General features: G+C 47.2%; 1 protein-coding gene across 6 annotated transcripts in view; it reads right to left on the reverse strand.

Moving 5' to 3' along the window:
- Rapgef1 (Rap guanine nucleotide exchange factor 1) overlaps positions 1–19,688 on the reverse strand; it is a 123,846-nt gene that overhangs the window by 41,512 nt on the left and 62,646 nt on the right. For 3 of the 6 annotated variants that reach the window (XM_034636100.2, XM_071601091.1, XM_071601089.1), the window contains exons 2-4: positions 18,656–18,795; positions 12,342–12,520; positions 9,799–9,955 (exon numbers count right to left, since the gene is read on the reverse strand). In XM_034636100.2, the coding sequence (XP_034491991.2) occupies positions 9,799–9,955; positions 12,342–12,520; positions 18,656–18,795 (476 nt within the window). Of the gene's footprint in view, positions 1–9,798; positions 9,956–12,341; positions 12,521–18,098; positions 18,213–18,655; positions 18,796–19,636; positions 19,671–19,688 lie in introns of all 6 variants that reach the window. The other 3 variants (XM_027942616.2, XM_071601088.1, XM_071601090.1) reach the window with 2 other exon arrangements.

Below are 19,688 nucleotides of genomic sequence, written 5' to 3' on the forward strand. Positions count from 1 at the left end.
GCATGGATTATCACTGTAGGTGACATGCATGGCTTCCCAAAATGGCCCCTGCCCTCCAAAAATACCTTCATAGCACGTCAAGGGGTTTCAAATGCATGAGACACTTCCTCTTGGAAGGGGAAATAGCGAACCCCACAGTCTAGAAATGACTGTTCACCACACAAAGTAAATTCCCAGCAGAAGAGATTCCCAGTGGGTTTGTGGGGATGGCGACTTTCTATTCTCTAAAGCCATCATGTCATGTGCTCAGGGACACCCACCTGGCTCAGCTGCTGGCTTTGGGTTTCCCAAAGTAAGCTAGCTGGCCTCGAATGTGGTGGGAGCTGTCGCTTCAAGAGGACTAGCTGGGGTCTTGGTCAAGGGACAGGGAGTCAAGGTCATTACTCAAGAAATGACCTTAGAACAGGAAAGGAAGAAAGGAAATGAAAGAAAGAAGAAAAAAAGGCACTTTTTTTTTGAGAGAGAGAGAGAGTTAGTTAGTTTTTAATATTTATTTTTTAGTTTTCGGTGGACATAACATCTTTATTTTTATTTGTATGTGGTGCTGAAGATCGAACCCAGTGCCACATGCATGCCAGGCAAGCGGGCTACCGCTTGAGCCACATCCCCAGCCCTGAAAAAAAGACACTTTCAAAACAGGTCAAGGCCTCTGGTTTTCTCAGGTGAAATGCATCCCCCAGGCTGAGGAACTCTGCCCCTGCTCCTCCTGTCTGTGTATCACTCAGAGCATAGGCCACTTCCGTCACCCTATGTCCACTGCCCCCCACACACCACTTTTTTACTTGGATTGTCTTCAGTTACTCTGACCTACCCCAGACCCTGATAAGAGGAACCAGTGCACACACTTTTGTGTCCAACTTCTTCATTTAAAAGCTTTAGGGACATATAATTCACATGCCACAAAATACCCATTTGAAGCATGCAATTCTGTGTTTGGTGTCTGTATGTAAGAAATTCTGTACCTGTTCATAGTCACCCTCGAGTCCCCTCAACTCTGCCACTCTGGCAACCACCAGTCTACTTTCTGCTCCACAGATCTGCCTATTCCGTCCCTCTACGCTCAGCATGAACAGCCATGGTTCTGGGGAGCATGGGTGGTCTATTCCTTTGTGTGGCTGAGTAGCACTCCCATGTGTGAACACACACAGCTTCTTTATCCGTCCTCTGTGGATGGACATGAGCACAGCTATGTCCACTTTCAGCACGGAGGCTACCTCTGAAGTTAGAGGGGATGGCAACGATGCAAAGGTCAACAGAACTATACTGTGCTGAGTCAGGGACTGCAGAGCCTCCAAACTGAAACCACACCACAGGGAAACAGCAGCAGGTGCTATGAGGAAGGCAAAGCCAACATCCTCCCCAGAGCCAAGATTCAAACCCTAGAAAAGAAGATGGAGATGACAGAAGGAGCAGCAAAGGAGAAATTCACCAATGTCCACAATTGTGGGTGATGATATAAGAAAGCCCCTAGCTATGACATAATAAAATAGAAATCTCCCGATGCAGGGTGAGGGAAGCGTCACTCTGGACAGTGGATGACTGTCCCAAGACGACTACCAGGATGCATGCTGAGCCTTGAATATCTGAATTATAAGAACTCTCCCCAAGGAAAATGCTATGGATGTGTGCAAAAATCCACCCACCAAAGATGAATTCAGACCATTTGATTACATCTCTGCTAACAGGTACTGGGGATCTAAGTCATGAGAAAACCCAACCAGGGATCGCTCTCTGGCCATTGAGAATGAAATCACAAGAGCATGTGACACAGCAAAGAAAGATGCTGTAATACAGACTCAAGTAAAAGAACAGCCCCAGGAGGTACGTGCGTGTTTGGGGAACAAAACTAGGTTGAGAATTTATGTAACAGAAACAAGTATGACTGTGGAACATCCTTTATTTTGTTCCTGTTTCCTAGATTTCCTGAAATGAATATACATTACTTCTGAAACAATAATTAAACATATGCATGCCTCCAACAGCCCCTCAAGGCCCATTGGAGAACCAGATTCCGGCCACCCCACTCTGCAGCAGCCAACGTCTGCTTGTGGAGAAGTGTGGGAGGTGAGGTTTCAGAGCCACACCAGCAGAGGAGGGAGTGCGTATGGCTCTGGTCACCATATTTACAAGTTAATACTCAAGGACAGCTTGCCAGCTGGTGACACAGACAGGAAGGACACGATGACAGGATGGGAAGAGACAGTGACTTGAGGGAGGTGGCCACTGCACCCAGGGCCTGGAGGAGGGCAGGAGTGGCAGTCTGTCGTGAAAGTTCACAGCTCAGCACGGGTCAAAGCACCAGATGAAAGCCATGCAGAGGCTCCACTTTCAGGCTCACAAGTACAACAGGGCAAGAGGAGAGGAGAGTTCTGCGTGTTTGCAGTGGCTGACATAGGTACAAATTCCACCAATTCTTCCTGACTCATGAGCAATCACAATTAGCTTGCTATCTTTCTGGATAGGCAGCGTGACCTCCTGAAATGACAGGCACACATGCATGAGCGTGCCCAGGTTCCAAGGCAACACCAGGACTGCAGCGACATTCCCTAGGGCCAATCTGCTTCCCAGACTTGAAAGAGGCTGGAGAAGGAGCGGGCAGCTCTGCCTATCTACACAGAAGGCTCCAGTCTCAGCTTGCCATGACCATCTATCTCATGGAGGTGAGCTTGAGAACGCACACCGTCTAGCAGCTTCCAACACCCCCACCTCACTGCCCACTGAAGGTCATCCAGGCCCAGGACCTCCTCCTGAAGGCAGGATTTCTGAGTGACGGCAGGCCTTTCATCATCTGGAAGCACAAGTTAGGAAAGACTGACATCTATCTGGACTGTTTCTACAGCAGGGGACTATAAGCGAGACCTACCACTAGTTTGCTGAAAACCAGTTTTCAAGACCTAACCAGGTATTTGGAAAAGAAGCTTCCTAAATACATTATACTTTACTTCCATGTTTGCTTATTTATACTGAAAATGGCTACAGAGAAGGAAGCCTTAAGTGACCTGCAGGACAACAGTAGGCTCTGGTGCTCAAGGAAACAGCATGATTATGCCTATCTGCTTCCATCCTCCTGGTGCCGAGACAAAGCCCTGTCTGGCAGAGGGGACATGCCACACAAGAAAAGGCTTTCCATAGGAGCCCAGGGGCAGTGGCAACTCTGTAAGATGCCCTGCCATGCTGCCCTGCCACACTGGCCCTCAAGGGCAGGACATCCTGGGGGAGTCCTCAATTCACTGAAAAGCACACCAGGCTACAACCCAAGGTTCCCTTCCTGCTCACATTCATCATATACCCACCATCACTTTGTGCTCCTGTGAATCTCCTGGGTGCCCAAGGAGATGTGTGACCATGGACCAAGACCCAACCCTTTATCAGTTCTTCTTCACATGCCTTGGATCAGGTCTGGTAACCGAGTACAGGATTTTCCTGTAACTGAAACTGCATAATGAGATCAGAGGGGTGTCCAGCCCCAGTGACATTTTTATTGCAGCAAAAAGGGAACTTCCCTGGCCACATCCAAAGTGGTAATAATCCCCCTATATTCTGGTCCCTTGTAATATATCCCATCTCCTTTCATTTTCATTATAGTCGTAAGTGATGTGGATTGTTGCACCCATTTCACAGATAAAGACAGTAAAGCATGATAACCTGTCCTGGAACTCAGAATGCAAGTGTGCTGGCCTGCAAATTCTGGTTGCCTGGCAGCAAGACTGACTATCCCACTCCATGGCACTGTTTCTACATTCCAGAGAAGAGAGCAGAGAAGCATCCGTTGTAGTTCAGTGCTGAGCTAAATGCTAGAGTGCATGAGCATGCGCCCATTCCTGAAACAGACAAAAAGCAGGGCTACTTTCCACCAAACCAGTATTCCTAGAGCTCAACAGCTGCATGAAAAGCTACCCAGGATCCTCACATGCAGAGAAGCACAAGAATCTTTGCTGAAGAGCCTCACTTGAGTAAGATCCAGAGAATTAGCCTGAACCTCAAATCTGCCTTCAAGAAAAAGGCAGCTATGTATAGAGGGTCCCAGGCCTGGGCCAACAGCTCAGAGGCCTAAGGACCTGCTAGCGCCACAGATGATGTATTTATTCCTGTACAAAATGAGGATGCTGCAGTCAGCTTTGTCTCTCGCCGAAGGCTGATTTGGTGAGACACAGGGCATAGAAGTGCTCAGAGGACTGTAATTTATAATGCATGCTTTGCAAAATTGCTCAATAGGAAAATCACAGCTCAAGGTGGTAGTCAGGACCCTTGGTGAACCATAGTTACCTGGCCCTGTTGTCTCAGCCACAAATTGCGCCTGCCTACCTAGCTCCACCTAAGACACATTCAGCCTAAAGACAAGGAGCCCTGCAGGGTGAGTGTGGCCTAGAAGAGTGCCAGGTGGTGAAAACTAAAAATGTAGTTGAGGCAGGAAGCTATGATTCAAGTAAAAAAAGGCTTCAGGAGCTGGGTTCAGTGGTGCACACCTGTATTTCCAGCAACTCAGGAGGCTAAGGCAGGAGGAGTGCAAGTTCAAGGCTTCCCTCAGCAACTCAGCAAGGCCCTGTCTAAAAAATAAAAAGGGTTGGGGATGCGGCTCAGCTTTAAAGTGTCCCTAGGTTTGGGGCTGGGGATGTGGCTCAAGCAGTAATGTGCTCGCCTGGCATGCGCGGGGCGCTGGGTTCGATCCTCAGCACCACATAAAATAAAGATGTTGTGTCCACCGAAAACTGAAAAATAAATATTAAAAATCAATCAATCAATAAATAAAAATAAAGTGTCCCTAGGCTCAATTCCCAGTAGCCCTCCCCTTACCACCAAAAAAAAAAAAAAAAAAAAAAAAAATGCTACAGAAGCTCTGGATAACTGTGGATTCTCTGGACCTTTGTGAGTCAGCTCCACACCCCAGGCCCAAACACTGCAAAGAGCACATGTTTGGTATAGGCTTCCTCTGAGAAGATTTACCAGAAAACATAATTATTGAACTCAGAAAACAGGGTGGGAAGGGGGCTATCAGAGTAACGAGAGAGGTCTATCTTTAAGCCACATTATTTTAAAAACTAAAACAACAAAAGGTCTAAAATCTGAATGTATGAAATTGAAATATAAGCATGATGATTTTTTTAAACTTACAAAAGTATATCCCCAAAACTCTTACAGGAGAAATCTCTACTACCTATAATAAGCTATTTCGTTTCCCTTTCCTCTTCCCCATTTCTTCTCCTCTCCTTTAAAACCACCGCCACAGGTGCTGTGGCTACACTTGTCATCCCAATGACTCGGGAGGCTTGGGAAGAAGGTCACAAGTTAGAGGCCAGTCTGGGCAACTTAACAAGACCCTGTCTTGAAATAAAAAAATAAGAAGGGCTGGGGATGTGGCTTAGTGCTAGAGCATCCCTGTTCCCAGTATCGAAACCAAAACAAACCAAATAAAAACATCCCAAACTCAACACGCTGATATAGAGAAATACTCCAAAGATGTAACGAATCAAACAACCCTAAACACACACCCATACAAAGACTTTCAAGTGTCTGAAAATGACTGTGTGCTCCTAATAGGATTGCCTAAATCACAAAAGTAGCACCTCATCAAGTGCGGTGGCGCACACCTATAATCCCAGCAGCTCAGGAGGCTGAGACAGGAGGATCAGGAGTTCAAAGCCAGCCTCAGCAACGGTGAGATCCTGTCTTTAAATAAAATACAAAATAGGGCTAGGATGTGGCTCAGTGGTCCAGTGCCCCTGAGTTCAATCCCTGGTACCAAAAAACAAAAATCGCTTCTCCTTGCTATTATTTAGGTAATACAAACTTTCAGTGATTTGAAAGAATCATAGTGGTGGTGGTGGTGGTATTCATCCTGAGACCACTGTGTTCTAAAGCTGGCTGTGGTGGTAATAGTGTACCAGTGTGCAGGAATACCCAGGAAGTCACCAAGTGGCTTGTTCCAGATGCATAAACTGCATTTCAATAAAGCTGTCACCAATGTCCCACCAAGAAAACCCAGGAAGCACAAAAGAGGATCCTACAACTTCTCATAGCTAGAAGTGAGAGAGCTAGTAAAGACTTGCAGCACCGTGTCAAAAGGCATGTAGAAGGCGCCACTGAGAGCCGTCCCCAGGCACAAGGCTGGACCTGGACACCACAAAGAGTAACTCTGCACTGGGTGAAACATGTCAAGCATGCCTAAATTCACTCACTCATAATGATAATTTTCTAAAAAAAACATTCATCGGTCATACTAAAGGGTGCTTGAAAATACTCATGATTTTTTTTTTTTTTTTTTTTTTTTTTTTTTTTTTTTTTTTAAAGAGAGAGGAGAGGGAGGGGGAGAGAGAGAGAATTTTTTAATGTTTATTTTTTAGTTTTCGGCAGACACAACATCTTTGTTTGTATGTGGTGCTGAGGATCGAACCCGGGCCGCACGCATGCCAGGCAAGCACGCTACCGCTTGAGCCACATCCCCAGCCCAATACTCATGATTTTGAAAACTGGTATACAAAAGAAGGGAACTAAGCTCAACATGAAGGTGACAAGGAGAAGTCTCTCAGACACAATCCAGCTAAGGAAATGGCAGATGTCCATGTTCCTGTTCTATAACCCTGAGGAAGCAATGGACACAGGTGTGACGGTTGATGGCCTCTGACACCTCCAAGGGAAAGCCCGGCTCGCTCAAGGATGCAGGGCATCCTCCCAAGCACAAGGCCCTGGTCTGCTGCGTCTTGGATTCCAGCAAGTCGCAGCTGGAGGAGCATGCTCGCAGCACTGCCTGGTGCCCTGCATGGCTCAGATGCGAGACTCCAGGAGCAGCCGCTCTCCACAAGAACAAGTTGCAAGGAAAAAAGTAAAAAAACCCTTCAGACACCGATCAATGAACTCAGAGTATGAACTTTATTTGGATCTTGAAGTAAAAAAATGAGCCATTTAGAAGTAGCAAACCACACCCTGCAGGTCAAATTCAGCCTAGGGCTGGTGTCTGCAAGGCTCTCTAGGTAAGAAGGTCATTTCAAAAAGAACAAAAATGAAAACAAAGGGCTCTCTGTGGCCTGGAATGCCTGCAATGTCCCTCTCTCAAACAAGCCTGTTCCAGAGATGGCAGGACATGGCACCTGGGATCTGCTCCCACATCATCCAGGGAGCAGGTAGAGGAAGAGAAGAAACAAAAGTGGCCATGATGAGGGGAAGGACCTAGGAAACCCCGAGAGGCCTCAAGAGTCTCTTCTCTTTCTATTCACTGTTCTGTTTTGCAAGTGTTGAAAACTGTTCATAATAAAACATTTAAAAATAGTCTGAAAAGGATAAAAGAAATGGCTTATTTGAAATGTCAATGTGGCAGACAGGTGGTTGCCCCACAGTATCTGTTCTTCCTAATGGATTTTCAGCTGGGCATATGATCAAGCTCTGGCCAATATAATGTACATGAAAATTTTGTGAGGCTTTCCAAAAAGCCTCCTTAAAGGGAAAGGCACAACTTCGTATTCTCATCTTCACTGCTGGCTGGAATGTAGACATGATGGCTGGGGATGAAGTGGCTATTCTGAATCACGAAGTAGAATCCGTGTGCTGAGTGTGGCTCTCCTGCCTGAGGGAGGCAGTGGAGGTGGCTGGGTGCACAGGAGGCTCTCTGCCCTCAGAAGGCAAGCCCCCCAGGTGGAGACCTGCGTGAGCTTTGCTCATCACTGTGTTCACCATCTGGCGACAGAGGCGCTCCCTACACACTTCCTAAATAAGTGTGACAAAAGTGAATCTATAGAAATTCTCACTGCAGAATCTCTGTTCTGGTGAAAGTAGTTTTAAGACAACTGGGGAGAAGTTACTGGTTCTTAGACATTGCCAGGTTCAAATCCCACAGGTTCTTTCTCAGTCTGGTCATAGAAAGACTGGAGAAATTCCCTTTTAATGAGGGTGACGCTGTCCTGATTCCATTTTGGGCTGCCTGAAGCCAGTGAGGAAACCCCACCTCTTCTGTGCCAACTTGCTTTGCTCTCAGCAGCATCAGCGTGGTGGAGGGACCCACACAGTGTCACCTAGAAAGAGAACAGCAGCATCTCCAGAGGCCTGAACAGTACAGCAGCTGGATGAGTCAAAGCTGAGCTGAGTGCCTCGCAGGTCAGGCCTCCCGCTGCCTGCTGCCTACGGGGAGCTATCATGAGGAAGCAGCGAGAGTAGCTAAGGGACTAGCATGAAATCTGGAGAGCAACACAGATCTCTCAACGGCCGCACTGGGCTCCACTCTGAAGTCTCACAGGACTTAATAACTCTGGGGGTGCCGAGGACATAGAAGCAGTCGGAGTAGACAGGAGCCATGCATCCCTGGACATGAACTCAAATTTCCCTGCAGACACTCAGCTGTCCTTTCTGGGTGTTTGAGGTGGGAGCCCCTGGACCTTGAGCTAACTGTGACCACTTGGAAGCAAACTGCCACACCAAATAATGCTTTCTTAGCCTTTCTTAGCCCTCCCTTGGGATCCTTGCTCTGCTCTCCAGGGTCCATGCAGGAGGCTTTCAGGAAGCTGTGATCTGGTGAGCGTAGAGGAATCTTTCTTGATATAGAGTAAGTACCTCAGCTATCATTTTGGGTTGGTGGGTAGAAGGGAAGAGAATGCAATTTTTCTGAGCCACATTCATAAATCATGCATTTAGCACCACAAAGTTAATAACAAACAGTGCTAATGCCAAGTGCTTAGCATGTGCCTGGCACCGTTCCACAAGCACTCCATATACTAACTCAATCCTATTTGCAACCCTATGACACGTGCTTTTACTATTTAAATTTTTTAAAAATTTGTTCTAATTAGTTATACATGACAATAGAATGCCTTTTTATACATCATACACAAATGGAGTATAACTTCTCATTCTTCTGGTTGGAAGTGATGTAGTTACACAGGTTGTATAATCATATATGCACATAGGGTACATGGTGCTACTATTACACCTATTTATGGACCAGTTAACCAAGGTATAGAGCAGCTAAGGAAACCACTAATGTGCACTGGCCAGTAAGTGGTGGCCTTGGTATGAAAGCTAGACAGGTCTCAAGGCCAGCTCTTGCCACCACAGGACGTGGTTTTGTGTAACAGCAGGCTTCCATGTTCCTACTGCCCACAGCTCCAGCCCTGGTCCAAAGGCCCTCACAGGATTCCTGCTCTATATTTCCCTTACTTTCATCCACCAGGACTTACTCTCTCAAATTAGGGTTTATGCCCCAGAGCCTTTTGGCCTTTGCTTCCCACCTTAACTACAGAGTCATAATTTCCCATTATATTGCTCCTGACTTCCCTGGATGCTGAATCCTCAGACCACACCACAGATATCAAGTAAATACAGGTTCATTTCTTACTCATCTCATTCTTGCTTTTCTACCAAAAATCCCCAAATTTCCTAGAACATGAAAAGGAAAAGCTGATATACTGGGAGTTTTGTGAAAAGTCAAGGCAAAAACAATCTCCACATGTACAAATATGTAACAACACATCCCTCCATTATGAAAAACTACCATGCACCAATAAAAACATGTGGAAGAAGTCTCCACTGCACCATATTTCGCGGGCAGCGTGCTCAGTCAGAGCCGTGATATGGCCTCTGAAGACCAAACACAAGATGCCTCTGGTAGCCTTCCAACAGTGTGGACAAGAACTCCACAGGCTTGCAAGAGTCACTTAGACCAGTCCTGAGAAAATTAAGCAGTCATCAGACTGAGTACCAGAGACTCTGGAAGACATTCATTTCCAGGCATTAAGTTTATGAACAAGCTCCTAACATCAAGCAGGCTGGCTGCTCCAAGTCCCAACCAGGACAGCCTGGAACCCGCCCTGGTACCTTTACTCCATCCAGAACAGCTTTGATGACTCCCTTCACAGTTGTCACCATCTCCTTGTCTTCTGAGTTCACGCCTTCCAGCATCACCTGGTCAGACCAACGGATGAGGTTGGCAAGACTTTGGTACACTCGGCTGTAGCAGGAGGAGAGGGCTGAGCTAGAGGAAGAGAGGGTTTTGAAAAAGAATATGAACAAATCTCAAGCATGACCAATGCCTGCAGATGTCCACGTGATGCAAGACCAATTTCTCAATGGTCAGGGAATGTTCCTTGTCTTGCTTTTTAAAAATCCACCCCTCTAGTGAAGAAGCAGACCTCATTTGCCCTGTGCCTTTCTCTTTACAGCCAACCAAGATTTTGTGGGGCTCTTATGTTCTCATCTGTGTTATAATTTTTTTTTTTTAATTTCCAAACTATAACATGAAAATTCCACCAAAACAGTTAACAAAACTTTTCCAAACTTCACATCCCTCTACCCTTCTATGAAATTCTGATGACATCTTATATATCACCCATCTCCTCTGGACAGTCACACAAGCCAAAAGGTCTGTGGAATTTTACTGGGCAGGACCCTTTAAAGGCAGAGCCATGAGCTCAGAAAGACCTGCAGTTTATTAGAATTTCTCCTATCCTGGCTCAATTTTACCAACCTCTTTGCACCATAACTGTGGCTGATAAGTCGGAGGAACGCACTAATGACTGTTCTGAGAAAACGATGAACCAACAAGCAAGGTGACCTGTGATGGTGGTGGGGATGTGTGACAGTGGTGACATGTATGTGTGTGTGTGTGTGTGTGTGTGTGTGTGTGTAATGCACCAGCTCTGACGCCAAAACAGGCAAGAGGAGCTGAGGGGGTGCTGGGAGAAGCCCCAGTAAGCACAGAGCAGCAGCTGAGATACGTAAGTTACTCATCTTTCCCAGAGTTTTAAATAACCAAAGAAACGGAAAGATGGTTATCTTTCCATTTCAGACTTAATGCATTATAACAAAGGAAGAGCAAAATATAAAAGGGGACCTCTAGCAAAGCCTGCTGCCTTCCACCCTGTGGCTCCACCACAGCATGGCACAGCTGAGCTTCTAGGGATGATGAGGTAGTATGAGGACACTGGTGTTTAATACTTAATTTCCACCAGCATCAGTTGCTGAAGGTCCCCTGCAGGCACTGAAAGAGCTGGCAACACACTATAACAATTAGCTGCAGGATTTAGCTAAGGTGACTCTAGCAGGGATTTTCCCAGAGGCTGACTAGCACTGGAAGGTGGCAAGAGAGGTGATGCATCCTCTCTTGCCACCACCCTCTCCCCTGCCCACTGGCCTCAGGTCCTTTGCTACCCTTTGTCTCTTCACTTCCAGTCAACTGTGGCCTCTCCCAGGTCTGCGCAGTCCCTCCTCTGAGAAGTCTGGTCAGACTAACTCCAGCTCTCTCCAAACTCTCCCTTCTTCAAGTCCCAACAGAGCTTCTAACTTGATACCACAAATCAGCTCCTTTGTTACCTGAGGAGGATTTCCAACTAGGTCTTAACTCTTCCCTGGTAGGGACCATTACATGAAAACAGATATTTAAGGGCATTTAAAAGGGAGTCATCATGCATCTCACTACAGCCTAAGGTCAGACTCTCTCAAAGAACAGACCGAGCCCTCCTGGGAGCTGGGCAAGGATTAACCATGGGATTCATGACACAGACAGCTAAGCCACACCACCCAGCAGCAAGGAGCGTCTAGCCTAAAGGTTATGATCTCTAGCGATCAGCAGAAATGCCCATGGGAAGCTCACGGCAGAGAGTTCCCTGAAAATAAAGACACTATTGACTTTATCTTCCACAAGAAGGGAACTGAATTTTGTTGCCAAGTTCTGAAAGTCATTCATAAAAGCTCAGCCTCCCGGGGGCCAATAACTACTGAGCCATCTGGAGAAACTGAAACAGAGATGCATTCACCTTGAACAGGTACCATGGATAAAAAACAAATAATGGGCCAGCCTTGGAAGAAAAAGTTCCTGCTAGGCTTTCATTTGAGATTACATTTAATATGGCCCTTCTTTTTATACTTAGCAATCAATATGGGGCCAACTGCCTGCTGACCTTTAAGAAGAAATGTACTCCAGCAGTATAAGCCCCTGAACTCAACAATGGCACCCAGCCCCCAGTCCCCCCCACCCAGTCCACAGGCTGCTTGGGAGGCCCTGGCCTGCCCGGCCCCAGACAAGGGTTCTCCTACTCTAGCCCTGAGGCTGGTTCTTCTCTCTTTCCTTGATCATTCAAGCAACTGAAGACTCTCGGGACTGAAGGTCCTAATAAAAGGTGGTTAAACGTGTAGGGTGACTGAGGGTACTTAGATAATGTCCCCTGGTTTGGCAGTAATCTGCCTTAGTGTCAAGGCCCCAGGAGGAGCAAGGATCTGTTGCCAGAACAGCCCAAGGACAGCTGGGAGAGAGGGGAAAGGATCCTTTTCCTATTCCTAGAAACCTGTGTTTCGAGGACCCTAAACCAAGATGCTTCTGCACCCTCACTGGTGACACAGCCAAGGACTTGGGAGCAACTCACCTGTGCTGGATACGAGGGTCAGTCTGCACCAGAGGTAAGACGGCCTCCAGCACCTTGCTGGCAGAGCCTGGGAGCATCTCCAGCACCTTCTTGTCTACAGCCATTTTGTCCACAATGGTCTTAAAGTAGCGCAAGGCACTGACGACTTCCTTCTCCTTCTCCTCCAGCCAGCTCAGGTTCTGAAAGGAAACATAAAGCATAAGCAGGAGGAGCGAGCTTTAAGGGAGCTGTTTGAAAAATAAATGAATAAAAGTTCCTGCAAACCAGCTTGAGACAGCTGAGAACAGAAAACATTCTGGCTGCAGAAACTAAGTCAGATTATTTTTCCGTGGCTTGTGATCAGCAGACAGAGGCCAGACCTGAAGGAAGAAGGGGTTTGGACTAAGAAAGATAGCTGAGAAATTTCTGAATTCTCTCCCCACACCTGAGGTCCCCAAACCATTCTCTTCTATGTCCTAAGCAGCTACACTGAGAGCCACCTCTAATCTCAGGAAGTGCAGCATGTGCTGACTTGCTGCTATCTTGCAATAGCCCAGTCCCATGGCACACCTGTCCTATAAACCAACCTGGAGATCCCGGTTTTTCTTCCAAAGACCCAAGGGGTTTCAACCCATCTCCCACACTGTTCAACCTCCTCTCAACACAATGTCATGCTACCCCCACAGCATCTGGCAACCCTGGGCTGGAAGGGTGGGAAACTCTGGCATGAAAGCTGAGATTGCTGGAGAGATGGCAGCAGTTCAGCTGCTACTTGTGCAGTGGCTGCTGACAGCATCCAGGCCCTGTTCCTGAGGAAAGCTGCCTGTGAGGGCGCTACATGTTCCAGAACTCAAGCCAACCACACCATCCTTCTCCTTGGATGTGGCCACACCCCCTTCCGTTCCTTTCTTTCAACCTCCCCGTGGAATGGCTGTATATCGTCCAGACCCCAGCTGGCAGGTGGGGGAACTGAGTAAAGTACCCAAGGGGCAGGCCCACGAGTGGAAGAGGACTAGAGAATGCTAATAAAAACAACCTAGGGGGCTGGGGCTGGGGCTCAGTGGTACAGCGCTTGCCTAGCACCATGAGGCACTGGGTACAATCTTCAGCACCACATAAAAATAAATAATAAAGGTACTGTGTCCATCTACAACTAAAAAAATAAAAATTACATTAAAAAAAAAGCGCCTGAGGGCAAGAAGAAACTTCTAGAAGACACTGGTACAGACAGTAATTTATAAATATACAAGTACATGACACAATATTATAAAAATGATTTATGATTTTGAGCCCTAGTTCTTTTCTTCTAAAATGAGAGGGAATGTCCTTTCAAACTTTAAAAAGTTCAATAGAGGAATTATTTCATAGGAATCTCAAAGAAAAATCTGTAAGTGAATGGGATCAGTGAGTAAACAGGTTCTTCAGTCAGACTCCTCCCAAAGACCCAAGTGACTCCCCTCTGTGGGTTACCTCCCCAAGGTGTTCTTGAGACCAGGAAACACCTCCAGCACGGAGTGCCCTCTTCTCTGTGATTACTGGGCACCCGTCTCCCTCACCTTCTTTCCCCCTTTGACTCCTGACAGGTCTGTCTGCTCACTGTCTCCAGGCACTGGTCTTTCTACCTCTGGGCAAGCGCTCTCGGCTTCGCCATCACCTACCCACAGCCTGGAGGAGCCTGAGAAGCCAGTCCTCTCTGTGCTTGCAGACAGCAAACACGAACCAAAGCCATGGTTTGTCCTGCAAGAGGAGGACTAGGACAAACACTACCATCTTGGCACATCAGAAAATGCTGGAAGCCAGCAATGATAAAACTTGGTGAGGAACAGGACATATTTTTAGAAAATGTGTGTCACTGGGTATGTAAGGGAGAAAGACATTGGCAGGTACTTCAGAGCAGAAAAGAAATCTTCTCTGTCACTACAGAGAGGACTCATCAGCCATGTAAGAGCTGGTGGCCTGGGCTCTTAGGAAAGGGGAGTGACGCACTCTTTAGCCTCCAGCAAAGGTTGTTCCCAGAATCCATGGCTAAACCTAGAGCCTTCCCAGCCTTTTGGTGGTGGAGCAGAGTGTACAGTGACATACCTGCTCCCAGCACTAGCTGGACCTGGGGACTCATTAACTGTGACTTTGCTAATGTTGCCCAGCCTCATACTCTTGGTGTGGCGGATGCACCCACCTGCACACCCTTGCTGCCCTGAGGAAACAGTTGCTGCTCTTGGTCCCCACAAACCTGTCCTGGGAGGGCCCAGATCCAAGGCCCACCATAGCTCTTGGGAAGCCCTAGATTCTGGGCTCCCTGTCTACAAAGCAGGTAGGACATATCTGCCCTGTGTGACTGCAGAGACCAATGGGGGTAGGGGATGAATGAGGACATGGATAGAAATAATTTCTAGCACTTCCCAGACATAATACCAGCACCAGAGATTTTATATCTGCCAATAATAAAGCAAAGAAGCTGGACAAAGGATGCAAAAATCTAAAAAGGAAGAAAAAGGTCTGGATTATAGCCACCACTCACTGGGTACCACAGGCCATCTGCAGGGCAGGGTTTTCTGTGAACCATTTCATGAAGGCTACAACCACCCCACAGAGCAAACACTATTATTCCACAGGTGAGGAAGCGGGGCTTGGTGGGCAGTGGGGAGGTCAAACAACATGCCCACAGTCAGACACCAGTAGTGACAACTTGGCCTGTTTGATTCCAGAGCCTGGGGAGGCTGAGAGGGGAAAAAAGACTGATCAAGGGGCTGGGATTGTGGCTCTGCGGTAGAACACTCGTCTAGCACATGCAAGGCCCTGGGTTCAATCCTCAGCACCACACAAAAATAAATAAACAAAATAAAGGTATTGTGTCCAACTACTTCTAAAAAAATATTTAAAAAAAAAGACTGATCAAAGTACCTTGGAATAAGTAAAGAAATGCATTAGCAATCCCTTGCTCCAAAACTCTCATTTCCTAAATGAAAAAACAAGGCCCAGATGGACAGAAACTGAAATTGCTTTCCTGCTGGGTGGAGGGTGGTGTCAACTGGACCCAAGGCTGTGCCTGGCTGCAGTGGGCTGCTAAGAAGGACAGCTGTGGAAGAGAAAGAGGAGGAAAACTGGCCTGTTCTTCACGCCCTCCCTCGACAGCAGAGCAGCAGTGACACCTAACCTGCATTCCACACCCTCATTCCACCTGCAGCCTTGATCTCTGCTTCCCAGAAACCCAGTCTCATTTCCAGCACTACAGGACAAGTAACTACACAAATCTGAGCTAAGCTGGGGCTGGGGGAAAGCAAGTTCAAATTAGCACTATGAAAAACCAGCACTGTGGAACTATTCACAGACAGCGCAACACTGCTTTTTTTTTTTTTTTGCTGGGCCAGTTACAGCAAGCACAGAACAGTAGTGCCCACTGCCAGGCCCTTGGGTACCGACATCTCCCTGCTTATGTTTCTTATAGGATTGTGACAGCTGAGAGGAAACCTCTGCAGAAGTCTACTCAAGAGTGCCAGGACCAGCATTGTCCAAATGGCCCCCAGGTTGGAAAACTTATCCCTTCTGGACTATTTCTGGACATGGTAATTATGAACACACAGGACTGTCAACTTTGAATTGAGTATTTGGCTAAATTTTCTGTACTACTTTATAACGCTCCATAGCTTACTACTAAGCTTGTTAAAAGGTTGTAAAAAGAGTTTACAAGTTTATCTACAGATATGAGACAATTAATGTATCTAAATGAAATGAGTCTGAGAAGACAACAGAATATAGTGGAAAACAGGCTTTGATTAAGAAAAGCTGGGCCAATATCGACACTATCCATACCCTGGGGATAATAAAAGCCTTTCCCACATGATTACAGTGAGGAGAACGTGAAACAGCATGTGCCAAGCCACCCAGGACAGGGCTGGGGCAAAGGGAAGCCTCTGTAGGTGCCCAAACCTGAATCTGTACAACCCCCTAACTGGGAGAGCAGACACACAGCCAGGATAGGGGAGAGTGGGTGTGCACTACATTCTCCAAGTGGCAAGGGAAACAATGAATGGCAGACAAGCTAGCAGAGAGTCTCTGCAGCGGTCTCTGATAGGTGGCAGACCCCTGCAGCTGTCGTTCTGCCTGCAGAGCTGCCCCACTAAACAGCAGGTCTGCCCTCGTTCATTGCAGGCAGGTGGATCAGGCCAATAGTTGTCCTCGAGGAAGGTCACACCTGCAGTCTGGCACTACCAATGTGGTTCCATGCTTTGTATGTGTACTGTGGGAGGTCTAGCAGCCCCTACCACCCCCCCAATGAGGTGCCCAGTAGTGCCTGCTTCACCCTCCTGTGCTGACAACTAGAAATGAATGTCCCTAGATACTGCCAAACATCCCCAGGGGTTTGGAGGAGCCACACTATGCGAGGGGTGCTTCCATATCACATTTTCCTCCATGACCTCTCCTGGGATAAAGAATAAAGAGGGAAAATTCAAGGATCGAAAGGCTGAAATTTGCTGAGTTCAGCAGCAGGGCAAAGCTGTTGGTAAACCATTTTGCTTTGCTCTGCTCTGCCTGGACTAGCATCAGGTGGCAGCTCACTCTCCTTGGAGGTCAACACAAAACTTTTCTCCGAGAGCAGCTACGCAGATCGCAACAAAACTAGCTCAAGCACAGTCCAAGCCATGCCCTCCCACTCTGCTTCCCCCTGGAATTCAGATCTCTGGCATGGGCAAGACTGCCCTTGTGTCACAGGCTCCTGTAGTTAACACATTGGGCAGAAAAAAATATTATCCACCAAAAGACTTTTGAATTTAAAGACCTTATTTTCTCTATTCCTAACTAGGCTTTTAAGATATTTTGCTGGCCAACAGGAAAACCAAAAGTAGATGAATCACAAAATTTAAGAATTTTATGCTTAAACAATGGGATAATATTTGTCAATTGTGCTTAATTGGTGGCTGTGACAATAGTTCCATGATAGGTTCCCTCTGAATAATCACTAAAGGATTAAGGATCAATTTGTCTATGAAATTTGCTTTTATTTTACATGATTAATTTTATTTTTTAAGCATAGTAATACATCAGGATCAATATTTAGGTGTGTGAGACATTTAAAAAAAAAAAAAACAACACTCTGTCTTCCTTTCTTAAAAAAAGAAATGTAGTATCAGATAAGTCAGGCTCTGACAGAGGATGGCCTGTGCCCAAATCTTGCTGGGTGACTGGCTAAATGCTTCTTATCTCTACAGACCCAGTTTCCTTTACGGCAAAACAGATTTTTTACCTGTTAGGACCACTGTGAAGATTAAAGACGAAAACATGTGTCAAGCAGTGAGCATGGGCCAGGAAAAGGACCCTGCACTGTTGGCAGCAAAGTCCTGGCCCCAGAGCACTGGGCCCTTCCCCCCAACCCCAGCCTTGCGGATGGCTAGGACAGTGTCCAGGTTTCTTGAGCTTTCCAGCCTCCCTGCTCAACGACTCACCTCATCTCAGCAATTGAAGGAAAGTACAGCTGCTTTCGAGAGGAAAGGCTCACCCACCCATCCCTGAACCTGCTGGGCCCAAGCAGCACACCCATGCCAACCCTGGAGAGGACCCCAAACTTCTGTGGGGTATTGAATTCTCTCCACAAACCAAGAGAGCTTGAATAAACATTCCCTTTATCCAAGGCCCTGTGAATTCTTCTGCACACTTCAGCCCAGTTGTCACCCAGTCAGAAACAATGATACTGTAATAGAGCTTTTCGTATCCCCAAACCATGGGCCAGGATTCTGCAGTAGAAGGCAAGGCAAAACCAATTGTTCTTAACGTCACACTGACCTTCTGCCTCTGAGACCTGGAAGCCACAGCACTGGTGGACATAAATTCTACTGCCTGCTGCTCCAGATCCAAGGGGATAGGGTAGCCCTCTGGTAGAAATCTGTCTCTTGCCTCCTGGAAGAGAGGAAACCTGGATTCCTACAGAGCTTAAAATGGCCGTGGCAGGCTGAAAGGGGGCTGGTGAAAAGCAACAGTGGCTCAACATCCTGGCTGGCTGGCCCTGCTGAGGTTACTAATACCTGAGGACATCTCTGGTTGGGTCCCAGGGATTTGCATGTTTCAGAGCCCTAAAGCTGAATGATGAGCATTCTGGACATTACAAACTTCCCGTGTGTGACTGTGCTCAGGACAATGTGAGGACCTCGGGCAGGAGGCAGCATCTGGGGTGTGAGCAGTGTCCAAGGAAGACACAGCTCAGAAGGGAAGACTGTCCTAGCCAACTAGCTGACTGACATGGTACTGTCTAAAGGAGACCCAGGGAGCACACCTACAAAGAGCGTAACTCCGACTGCGGGCTATAGGGGAGGGCAGCACTGACACCTGGAGAGGCAGCTTACTTTGTTCACAGGCTTCTCCGGAATCTTCACAGACACCTCGGCAGGCTTTCCCTTCTTTGATGGTGTTCTCTTGATTTTGGGCGAGTGGAATTTGTCCATCAGCTTCATGGTGAAGGAGGAGAGATGAGAGCGCTGGGAGTCTGAGAACACAGAGGGACTGACCGTTAGAGGGTGGAGGCCAGGAGTCTGTGTCTGCTGAGCTGCTGGGGAAAGAGCAGTGTCCACACTGCACTCTCTCTCTGACCAGGGATTCAAAGGAAAGGAAATATGCACCCACTGAATCATCTCTGGGCTGAGGTAGTTCAGAGGCAGAGCACTAGCCCAGTATGAGGACGGCCCTGGGTTCCATTGTCAGTACCACAAAAAAGAAAACAAAAATCTCTGCTCTACTCACATTTCAACTTTTGCAATTTCCATCTAGGTTAGGTTGTTCAGATTTGGGGACACCAAAAGCAGTCAAAATGGGTATGGAGAAAGGACTTACAAATATGTCTAAGTGTCCTTTTCAGTCTGTTTCATGATCTAAACCACGTCCAAGGGAACTAGCTAGGAAAAAGGAACACAGGCAGAATCACAAGTGCAGGGTGTAAGAGCTAGCAGGGAGGGCCTTCCAAGACAACTCTTCATCCTTCGGTGTGGGGAACTGCCTCAATCCACAAGGGCCAGCCCCAGATCTGATAGTGGAGACTGAACTAGAAACAAGGTACTCAAACCCTTCTGGGCCATGGCAAAAGGCTGGATGATCTCCCCCATCTAAGATCCAGATGAGACTAGGATGTCTGCTTTCACCATTCTAACCTGACATTGCACTGCAGAGTATTGCAGGAAATTAGGCAGGAAAAGAATATAAAAGGCATCTAGATTGGAAGGGGACATGCAAAACTGTTTGTAGACGACATGACTGTGTGTATGGAAGCCCTCAAGCAATCCCCTAGAAAACTGTACTGAGCTGTGGGGGCAGCACAGCGGTAGAGTACTTGCCTAGCATGTCTGAGGCCCTGGGTCCATCCCAGCACTGTGAACAAACAAAACA

Source organism: Marmota flaviventris, chromosome 13 (assembly GCF_047511675.1).
Source record: "Marmota flaviventris isolate mMarFla1 chromosome 13, mMarFla1.hap1, whole genome shotgun sequence".
Taxonomy (NCBI): Eukaryota; Metazoa; Chordata; class Mammalia; order Rodentia; family Sciuridae; genus Marmota; species Marmota flaviventris.